An 11546-nucleotide genomic window follows, 5' to 3' on the forward strand; every position below is an offset into this window, starting at 1 on the left:
CTGTTTATTTTCTGGCCTCAAATGGACAAGTTGTGAAGTTGTGAACAATCAAGATGGCTGAGGCGATAGACGGGTAGGCCTAATTAAAAACGCACCAAAAGCTTGGAAAGCGGATATCTGGGCACATTTCGGATTTTACGAAGTCAATGGGATTTTGATGCATCGCAATGCATCGTAGAATCGAATTGAATCGAATCGTTACCTGGTGAATCGTAATCGAATCGAATCGTGAGGGCAGTGCCAATGCACACCCCTAATTGGAATACAGCAAAACATGATCATTTCCAATTAACCACACTGACAACATTTTTCAATATGTGTATCCTGCTTGGAGTACCAACAGAAAGACTGATACATTGTGGTCATAAAGGAAAAGATACTGTATGGCCAGCAACAATGCCCAGGGAGGCTGTGGTATTTAAAGGATCCTTAACTGGTATTAGGCATGAAAAATGTCACCAACATTAACAACCTAAGCCACCGATTCAACAAGGCTCACTCGTTTCATGTTGTTAAAACCATTAACCATTAATTCTGACCAAACCATGTGAATGCTGCAGCTAAAATTGCTGAGACTCATAACACCAGGCAATATTTTTCCAATTTGCTGTTGAACAACCTACGTAGGTAATACTATGTGAACTGAAGCCACAGTTTAACGATTTTCTTCTCCTTCTCTGATGCTTAGATTGAAAATCTCCAAGTTGCCTTTAAGAAATCTATATTCCTAAACATATTAGGTGTTTTTCTTAAACTGCATGAGACTGGAAATGCTCAGGGAGGTGGCAAAGAGACTAACAGTGAATCTAAGGGAGTTCCAAGAAGTTTAAGTGACCATCGACTGTATTGTCTAACTATCTGGATTATTCAGTAGATTTGTAGCCTAAAGGAATACTAAAAAATATTGGCTGCATAATGATGCCATTTGTTTTGTTTGCTGATAAAACAACCATTTTTGTAAAGTTTAAGGAAAAAATTTAAGTAGTTCCCCAAAAACTGTCAACTTTGACCAAAAACACTGAAGTCAGAGTAAAGGAACAAATATTAGTAACAGTAATCTTTATTAGTTATTGCATCTTTGCATATTCCAATTGAAATTCTCTTCTGCATTTAGTTCAGGCAGAAGGTTGCCAATGTCCAGAGGAAAGGGTCCTGCTGAGGAATTGCCGAAATGTAGCATGTAGGATTCAAACCAGAGAGATTTGAGGTCTTCCTAAGACCCAATAAACCCTTAAAACACTTTCTTTTTAAGAGCATTAGCCTGTGCAAACATCAAAATACATGCAGGAAGGTCTCCACCTGAAGAAAATGATGCAATGGAGAGCAAAGTCCAGAATTCAGTTTAACAGACGTCACCTAAAGAGGGCTGTGATCTACAGTTACAGTATCAGGGGCACATTTGCAAGCAAGTGTTGCTGTACATCAAATTGTTGTAAATGTAGTTATTGTTTCTTCCAACAAACATATTAATGTATTTCCAGGATGAAATTTAAAAGAAGTATGTCTTTATGTAATGATTCATCATGTCTCATTATTGAGCTAATAAAATAGAGACACTAATAAGTATTTTAGGTGTGCATTCCTATTATCCACCTTGTTTCATTAGACATGTTTTAATGAAAATTACATCAGACCTCTGATACAGGTAACTTCTCCTTCTGCAATAAAACTCACCTACATTATGCATAAAAGAGAAGCTCCCGGTGTCTAAAGAGAGGAACACCAAACATGCCTGTTTTTAGTGGCTAGAGGCACTTATCAAAAAGCCCAGCCCAGATATATTTGCAAAAAGTATATTACTTTCTATTTACTCTGCAGGCAAGGTGTTTAATGATCACTTTGTAAAAAGTGCACTTATAACTCTTGGGTTAAGCATCCAACAAAAGACTTTGATAAAGACCTGAGTAACGTCTCCAGGTAACAGAGGAACAATGTTGTACAATGCAACCAAGCCTTTGGTCTACATTGTTGTACAAAGGGTGGTACTCAAGGTACCACCCTTTAATTACCTTGAAGTGATGCTTCAATCTAGTTATTTCTCATTGCACTAAGTATATGAATGACATGTCACCTTGATGCCCTCTATCCTGAAGCCCAGTGTGTTGGTGGAGCTCATGCTCTCCCTCCACTGCATGTAGCGAGGTTTGGTGACGCCCCGCTGGAAATGCTCTTGCGGAGTTGGGCCTTCATTATCCACCTCCACCATCTTCTTGTACAGGTCCTCACGAGGCTTGGGTCGCTCCCTCGCTCGGACAAGCTCCTCCTCTAGGTAAGTCCTTTAAAACAAAAGGAAAATGTACATTTATTTCTTTTCTGTTTTAGCCTTTTTTTGTTTCAGATCATCAAACATATTTTTTTAGATCAAATAAAGACAACTTTAGTGAAAAATAATAAAAGATATAATAAATGACAGAGCCATGGGTTCAGATCAACCAATGTAATTGGTTAACCAAACAATTATTAAAAATGGTAACTGGTGGTTTACTTCTCTGATTGTAGTCAAGTGTAGTTTGTAAAAGTCATGGAGCTATAGAACAATAACAGTGATCTGTTAATGTACAAAATGCAAATCTTGGCTTTAAACTTAGTTGTAACATTAGTATTAACTATTAATAAATTCCACAAAGCATTAGTGAAAATAGGGGTGTTGGAAGCAGGAGTTTGCCCCGAAACCAAAGGGTTGGTGGTATAAGTCCTCATCCTGGCTTTAAATGTTATTCCACTAATTGACCAATATTTTGATAAAAGTCACCAAATTTGATTGTCCCCTTCACCTATATATAGATTGGTTAAAAACACTAGCAAATTAGATTGGTTGTTTTTACCAAAAGATTGGTTGGACACATAACTACCAACCAGATCGGTACAATCCAACCTATTGTTTGGTTGTATAGACCAATATGTTTTAGGTATTATGCCAAAAACCCCAATAAAACAGTTTATGAGGCCACCAACATAACAGGTTTGACTGTTAGTATAGTATTTTTTGTTTCATATCTATATGCCATATACAATAAGAACTTTAAAAGAGGGTCTATGGGCCATTAAAATGTTTTCGTGAGACTAATGTAAGACAAATATTGGTGTTATTTGAAATCATCTGTTGTTTTCACATGAAACCTCTTAATGGATGCCTTCTATGTCTTTTACTAAATAGATTGAATAGTTATCATAACAGAGAACAGCAAGATTTTACATGTTTTGGGGTATTTTTCCGACTTCATAGAAAAGCCGTCAACAGACTATTGGTGAAATAAAGCCATGCAGATAGTGTACTTGTAAGTTAATCTTTATATTAATTTTTTTACATAATGTATTTGAGTGTTATGACTTTAGACTTTAGACTTTTATTTGTCCACAAGGGGAGATTCTTTTCCACATAGCTTATGTATTTTTGCTTAAAACTTGTGTTTAAGATGACTGGTAAAATCTGTCCAGGGACAGCAATGAAAAAAAGCTGCTAAGGCTAATTCTGATACATTTAGAGAAATGTCCATTAAAGTGCATTGTTCCTGTCAAACTTATAAATAAATAAAAGAGGTGCCGGGGCCTGTTTTTAATGGTGCTTTCAGACCAGACGCTCTGTCTTGCATGTGCAATAGATTCACTTAGAATTCCTATAAAATAATGCAGGGAAGGGTGGGAAGCGGCGAGCAGTGAATCCCGCGCAGTGAGGGCATTCACTGCTCTGCCCTCACCTTGTGTAACTAATTAGAGCTGAGGTGTTGTCAAAAAGCCGCACCGTATGGACAGAGAGAAGCTGTGATCGCTGAAGATTAAAAGAGCTGAACTTTTCTGTGAAATTGCAACGTGGCAACCAATCAGGGACTGTTTTTTTACACTTAAAATGGAACACTAAGAAAATAATGTTGACAAAGGTAGAAATAAGGATGGTCTCAAGATCTTTTTAGGTGGCTTTAAAAAAATACTTTTTCAGCCCTAGAATCACTGCTCTTTGTCCTCCCTTACCTCCAGCACAGAGCTCAGTTTGTAACTGCCCAGCACCGCCATCCAGACGCAGCTCTGGGTAAACCAAAGTGGACTCAGCAGTCCTTGATTGAGTTTTACCTGTGCTTTTATTGCAAAATACCATCGGCAAGACCTGAACAGGAAATGCTATGGGGTTGCCAGGGGTAACGGCAGGTCCAAAGCAAAGGGTCTGGGAGTTTTTTCACGTTGTTGGGGTTTTAACTTCATGTAGCTGAAGCTCAACCTGTTGGATGACGTGGTCCAGGTGTAAACATTGTGCAACTCCCCGCAGGGCAAAATGCATATAAGCAACTTACTGGTGACACTGCATTCTGTCTGAATGAACCATAATGGTCATTTTGGACAGCTTACAGAGACACAGAGAACAAAGCACAATGCATGGAGAAACCTAGATTTAGGCATGACAGAGTACCCCGAGAGAACCCACATATGGACAAAGAGCTCATGCAGAAAGACCTAAAGCCAGACTTTGAACCTAGGACCTTCTTAACACCCACACTGTCTATTCCCAGGAACTCACATTTTTTTTGCACAAAGGGTTCGATTGGTTGGAGTTGGTTAGAATATGCATACTATTCTTACCAACATTTAAAAATAGCAATATTTTTTTTTGGGTCATCCACAACTTTAATCATTTTACACAACTCAAAAACATACATTTGAGGGGTTTCAAATTTGGCCTTTGATTTGAAACTCTTAGGTGCAAAAACAATCAGATAGGTCAAATAGATTTTCACACAACTGTATTTCCTGACTTCTAGTGAATAATTCTTAACACATTTAATTGACTAAATTCAAAAGGTTTTTGCACTCCGTGTTTATTTATGCACAGATGAGATACCAGTACAGAAAAATACTGTATAACAAGTAATCAGCAACTTGCAAACATGCATAAGTTTAAGACGTACAGTCTTCATGTTCATGCCCACAATTCTGTGCAAACAGACATGAATTTTAGTTTCAGTTTGGTAGCTTCACTTCCTCTGAGCTGGAGAGGGAAGCTACGAGGAGACTCCTGTGAGCAGCACTGTGCTATGTGAAAGCCCAAGTGTGTTTGTGCAAGTTGGTGGTTTTGCAACTTTGTGGTTGAGAGCATTTTTGACAAAGGGGAGTCTCCAGGGACACCCTTAGCGAGCAAACTGAGTGTTTGCGTATATGAACAGTCTCACATATACAGACAAACTATTACACAGGTGGATTTAAAACAATTAGTCAATATATGTGGTAATGTACATCTGTGAGATTTGTGCACCAACAATGTGTAGCGTATGGCTGTTGCAGGTTTGTGCATGAACATTCACTTGTTCAATCAAGCGAAATTTTTGTTTGCATCTGCATGTTCGTGCATGCAAAAAAGGTGTGCATGTATGAATTCATGAGAGCATTCATGCGCCAATGGATGTGTAGAGTTGTGCACATTAACTGTGAGGCCCTCCACCCGCTGTGGCAGGAAGCCAAGCATACAGCCTGCAGTTACAACAGGTGTTCCCTTAAAGAGGCAAACCGAGGCAGACAAAAATCGTACTGCTGTTTGTATGCATTTTGCTTGTTAGTCAATTTGCAATCTAAAATTGATTAACTATTAGGCTATTAACTGATAGGTAAAAACTGAAAACAATTCTGAAAATATATGACAAGAATTATTGAAAAGATTTTATTTTATTTTTTTGGTTAATGTTGAAAGAGTGAAAAATAGCACCCGGCCGTGCTCACTCACCTCACTCCCATTTTACAATCCATCACGTTGGGATGATCAAAGTTAGCCAGCAAGTCTGTCATCTGCAAGAAGGCCTCTCCATCATTTTCCACAACGCCAAGGTATTCCGGTACAAACTGGAACAGCACGTCTTGCCGCAGCTTCTCAAAACACTGCATCTCGTTTTCGGACAACTTTTTCAGAATTGTCCCCTCATCGGCAGCTTTGAAGTTGCCTGAGATGAGACGAAGACAGTTTCACATTTATGCACACTGGCCATATCAGACCGTCATACAGTAGGTCTACCTGAATGTGGGGATTCTGACAAGATTGTGCAATCACTGCTTGACTCTTTAACAGCACTGAATGTGAATTCCAGAAACATGTTGCAAGGCAGAGATAGGCAGAATGTGTAGGAAAATTACAAGCCTGCCTTCAGTCATCCATAGCAGGTAATCTGTGTTTTTACTTTCAGCTGCTCAATTTGGTTTTGCAGGCATTAGTAAAAAGGCATAATGTTAACAGGAGGACAGAGGAGTACAGAATATTGCTTCTATAGTATGTGAGCAGAAAGCTTCCTCGGAATTCTTTCATCATGAAAGTTCCCTCAGTGTTTGGTCTTGTTCTGAGGTACAGCAAAGAGAAATCCTTGATAATGATCCTGCTGTTCTTGGCAGTTTTTCAAGGTAAATAAAGGCGAAACCCTCGAAACCTTACTGACACAAAAAGCCTTTAACTCAAGGAATCATTTTCTTTGAAAAGGTACGTAAAAGATGCTTTCGTCTCTGTTTATGTCATGATAAAAATCTTTATGTCAAATAAACATCATATAATTACCTCTGCAACATTACTTTAATGGATTGCGAAAAAGAAACTGCCGATGTAGAGGGTTAGCCACTTATTTAACAAATTATAACACAGATAATTAGAGCCTATAACAAAAGGACACAACAAAATACATCAGCTGAAGGAAATAAAGCTGTCATTGTAATTTAATGAAGTTTCCAGCTATGCAGGTAACTTGTGTCTGTAATGTAAGTGCACCTTTATGCCCAGCTAGCTGTACCCAGCTTAGTTTCTTCTTTTGGGAAGCATGGAAGGGCCAGCGGATGTAGGTCTTCAGCCTTCTCCAAGGCTTACTCTGTTGAAAACAAGAAAAGAAAAAAAGTTTCCAAATGTTGTAAAGGAAAGTTGTGAGGTGCTGCTTATCAAAGAACACATGGTTTGCTGACCAGAACAATAGACGGAAACCAACTTTAGCCCCGTTTTAAAACATCTGAGTTTAAATCTGAACATATAGGAGGTTCTGGACCGCCAATCTGATGCCAGGCTTTCTGTTTTCCTCTGTGTGATGCTTCCAATCTGGGTCACTTAAATGCCACTTCTGTGGAAACTCCTATCTGCCTACAACATCTCCAGTGTGGCCTGCTGCCGGGTTCGCCCTTTATCATAAACACAATGTTCTCTCCATTTCACAAAGGGAGCAGAAGTTTAAACAACCAGAAACATGTTCTATAAAAAGCAGGCAGGCCTTTTATGAATTCTACTAAAAATACAGAAACATCGCAGTCAGAGTATCATTAGTTACATATCATATCTATATCACAAAGTTTCTGCACAAGTAAGGAATCTGGCTTGTCGCTTATAACATAATCAACAATACAAAATACAACTGCACAATTTAAAAGCACTATAAAAGGGATCTAAAGCTATTTTATTTACCTGTTGTTGTTTTTGTATTGCAGGTTATATTGCCATATTTCTGTTATAGCTTGAACCAAAAAGTATAAACCACATTTTTACTTTGAATAAAATGCGGAGTACTGTATGTAATTATTTTGAGGCACACAAACAGTAGACTGTAAACATCACCAAATAGATATTACTGTCAGAAACAGAGATGGATGACAATGTAACAGATTGGTGGTGTAGTGGATAGCCACCAGCAACTGCAGAGGGTCAAACTTCCTACGTTACAGTCTTTGCTGGGCTTTTCTTTATGTGTGAGGAACAGCTTAGGTTACAAGAGAGATTGCTTCCTAAGAACCTGGAGCAGTCCACAGTCAGGATGCTGAGGAGAGGGTAGGTGGGGGTGTTTTCCAGGAGTCCACCATTAAATCTTGATTTTAGCAGCTTTAGCTTCTAAACGAGACAGCAGACCTGTCAAGATCTTGCCGTTGATGATTGGCTTAATTACTCATTCCATTCACCAGTCTATCTCTGCCCAGTTTCCAATCACTGCTCATTTGATCCACCTGTTCCTGCCTCTATTTAAGGCGCTTGCATCCGTTGATGATTGGCGTAATTACTCATTCCATTCACCTGTCTATCTCTGCCCAGTTTCCAATCACTGCTCATCTGATCCACCTGTTCCTGCCTCTATTTAAGGCGCTTGCATCCAGTTATCAGGCGAGATTATCTTGCTCTCTCTAGCCAGTGGTAAGAGGGTTTTTAGCCTTCATTAGTGTTTCTGATTACCTGATCCTGTTCTACCTCAGCCACTGAGCCTGCCTGTTCCCGTCTGAATGGTTTGTCTGAACTGTCTTTGGACTCCTGGACCTCTGAGCCTGACTGTTCCTGCCCTGATCAGTTTGCCTGAACTAGCTTTGGAATTCTACTTGTTCTCTCGGGCTGCAGCATCTGGGACACTCTGGGCGGCGCCCGCGCATTTTATTGGCAGCCCACCGGCTGGATCCTACCTGGTTCTCTGACTGAACTGGTAAACCAGGTTAGTGACTCATGTTCATAATTTTCCAATGTAAGATTTACATGGTCACTAACCTGTGTTTCTCTCCTCCAGAGTTTCCAGCCTCAAACGTACTAGACACTGCTACTCGGATTCACAAGTTTTAAATAAACACTTTTGATTTATCCCACTGTCTGTCTTGCCTTGAATACTGGGTCCTCTGTTCTGAGTCATGACAAGACCAGCAGGTCCACCTCCTGTGATGCCATCTGCAAACAGCAGGGGCGCCATAGTACGAGTTGCTGAGGTGCAGTCAGGAAGAAGGGGAGTTAAGAGACAACACACTCCTTGGGGTTGACTGCAACACCTGCCAACTTGTTTGCAGGATATTCAAATTGCAGGTGGTCCAGTTGGAGGGCCTTTGATGTCCTTTAGATGCATCAGAAAAAAATTTGTGTCTTCAGACATCAGAGCAACATACCAGTAGTTTTTATTAAGTGGCTAAACATTTAAAACTTTCTTTAAATATGTTTGAGTGCTCTTTGTAAACTAGGGATACATCGTACACAACATCAACACCAAGAGAAACTGCTTTGCCCCAATAATTACACACTAATTCATTTTTACACATTAACTTCACAGTAACTAAATTATTGATGCTTGTCGTTTATTGAGGCAGCAGATTTTTTTAGGACATCAAGATGATATGTGTAAAACAATTAAGAAACTATAATATCCATAATAAATTATGTCCATAATGTCAGGATGGACAAAAAAAAAGATATTTTTACCACAACTGGAAAGATGAGTCACGCTTTGCTGTTTGCAATAAACCTAAAGCAGAAATAATTGCATAATTTATTCTAAGTATTACCTTATTAACCATAAGTGAAATCATCTGTGTGACCTTGCATTTTTTGTAGCCCTGTAAGCAATCAGCTTCTTTAGCAACTGTTTTTTGTGGCTTACCCATGCAGGGGTCTCAAACCCTTGTTCTGCAGATATACGGTCCTGCACGGTATAGATAAATCCCTGCTTCAACACAGCAGAACAATATGAATGGCTACTTAGAAAAACTTTGTCAATCTTGATGACAGCTAAAGAGGTACTCGAGCATTTGATCCAGCTGAATGTCAGCAGGGTTGCATCTAAAACCTGCAGGACGATAGATCTGGAGGATCAGTGATGGAGACGCTGCTAGAGGGTATGAATGACTGTTTGTCCAGTCAGCAATCCTCCCCGTGGCTGTGTAAGCTATTGCATCACAGTAACATGGACAAAACCTTTTTTTGCTACATCAAAATGTATTTTTAATGTCGATTTGGAGTATTCTAACTTTAATTCCAATACATTGGTGAGTGTGGTTTGAATTTATCCAATGTATAAGTTTCACAGATTTTATTTTTATTGAAAAATTACAGGATAGAAACACTATTGAACAAACAACCTAATCAGGCAAAAAAAAAAATAAAAACTCTAATTCAAGACATTTACTGCCACACTTAAAAACAGTAACCTGCACACTAAACCTCAATTTCTGCTGTGGGAATGAGAGGCTGGCTTCTCTGTCCAACCCGGACTTCAAAGGGGTCATTCTCTGCGGTTTGTTGAGAGTAAAACAGGAAATGAAACAGGTACAGTGATCACAGAGTGAGGCATAGTTCATCGCTGTCCATCGCCATCAGTAATAGCAGAACTCTTGCAGAAAAAAGCCTGTGCTCCCTTAAATGTCAGATGATACGCTTCACTGGCTTGTTTACTGACAGCATTACATTGCTAAAAGCAGCAGACCTTCAGAAATATTTTAACGCTGTAAGCTTTTGACATTTACTGAGCTGGCAGCTGATGCAGTTATTTCTCTGTGGTGTTGATATTCTGTCGCGATCACTGGGAATAATGAATAAAATGTGAAATTTGATTAAACATGTTTGAAGAAAGAGCTAACCTGGACATTAGGGAATAAAAACAGGACTAAGCTTTGAAGTAAACATGATCACTAGATATTATTCACACTCTGATTTACCTGTTTGAAACCATGCCTTAATAGTATTCACACCCCCAAACTTTTAAGTATTTTTATTAAGTGGCTGAACATTTAAAACTTTCTTTAAATACGTTTAGGTGCTTTGTAAACTAGGGCTACACAACATCAACACCAAGAGGAACTGCTTTGTCCCAAAAAATACACACTAATTCATTTTTACACATTATCTTCATCAGTAACTGAATTATTGATGCTTGTTGTTTATTGAGGCAGCAGATGTTTTCCATGACATCAAGATGATCTGTGAAAAACAATTGAGAATTGGTTTTGGAGCTTTGCCTTAATAGTCTTCACACCCCCAAACTTTTTAGTATCTCATCCCAACACAACCACAATCCTCTGTGTATTTGGTTGCATTAAATGTGACATTTTAAAAAAAAAAATTGGGAAAAAAGCGGTGACACTGTATCACCCTCCACATCTTGTCCAACCAATTTTCTCTGCAGTTGTCTCTAAGTTTTGACATCCAAAGGCTAAAAATGTGGGAAAATCTTTCTTTGCAAAGCAACTGAAATTCATTTATTTATTTTTTAATTCTTACATCGGATTCCACGTGGGATCTAGGTCTGGACTTTTACTAGGCCATTTCAACACATACATTTTTTTTTATCTAAAGCAGACTAATGTGAGTCTTTCTGTGTGATTTATAGTCATATGGATGGTAGTGGATCCTCTGCAGCCTCTAACACAAGGAAAGTGTAACCATTTTGATCCTCCGGACACTCAATACAATTTGTCATAGCTGGTAACGTTTCATCAGATTGTTTTGTTTTGTTTTTTTCATCAATATCTGCACAAAACCATAACTTAATCATATTTTGGTTTAAAAAAAAATGCAGGTAAAGGATGGATACATTTCCCCTAATGGGCTTTAAATTAAAGACAATTACAAGGTTGGCTTTCTATCACCTGAAGAACATTTCCAGGATTAAAGGACTAATGTCTCAGCATGATCTGGAAAAAAATTAATCCATGTTTATTTTTAGTCAAATTGATTACTGCAAAAGTGTTTTCACAAGTCTGCCTAAAAAGAGAATAAGACAGCTGCAGCTGATCCAAAACGCTGCTGCCCGTGTCCTCACTAAGGCTAAGAAAGTAGAGCACATCACCCCAGTTCTAAAGTCCTTACA

At 38.8% G+C, this 11546-nt stretch overlaps 1 protein-coding gene across 1 annotated transcript in view; it reads right to left on the reverse strand.

Moving 5' to 3' along the window:
• itpka (inositol-trisphosphate 3-kinase A) overlaps window positions 1-11546 on the reverse strand; it is a 25758-nt gene that overhangs the window by 5472 nt on the left and 8740 nt on the right. Inside the window, exons 2-4 of the mRNA XM_015379205.1 lie at window positions 6731-6827; window positions 5708-5921; window positions 2072-2276 (exon numbers count right to left, since the gene is read on the reverse strand). Coding sequence (XP_015234691.1) covers window positions 2072-2276; window positions 5708-5921; window positions 6731-6827 — 516 coding nt within the window. The remainder of the gene's footprint in view (window positions 1-2071; window positions 2277-5707; window positions 5922-6730; window positions 6828-11546) is intronic.

This window comes from Cyprinodon variegatus, unplaced genomic scaffold, assembly GCF_000732505.1.
Source record: "Cyprinodon variegatus isolate N-32 unplaced genomic scaffold, C_variegatus-1.0 Scaffold187, whole genome shotgun sequence".
In the NCBI taxonomy this organism is placed as follows: Eukaryota; Metazoa; Chordata; class Actinopteri; order Cyprinodontiformes; family Cyprinodontidae; genus Cyprinodon; species Cyprinodon variegatus.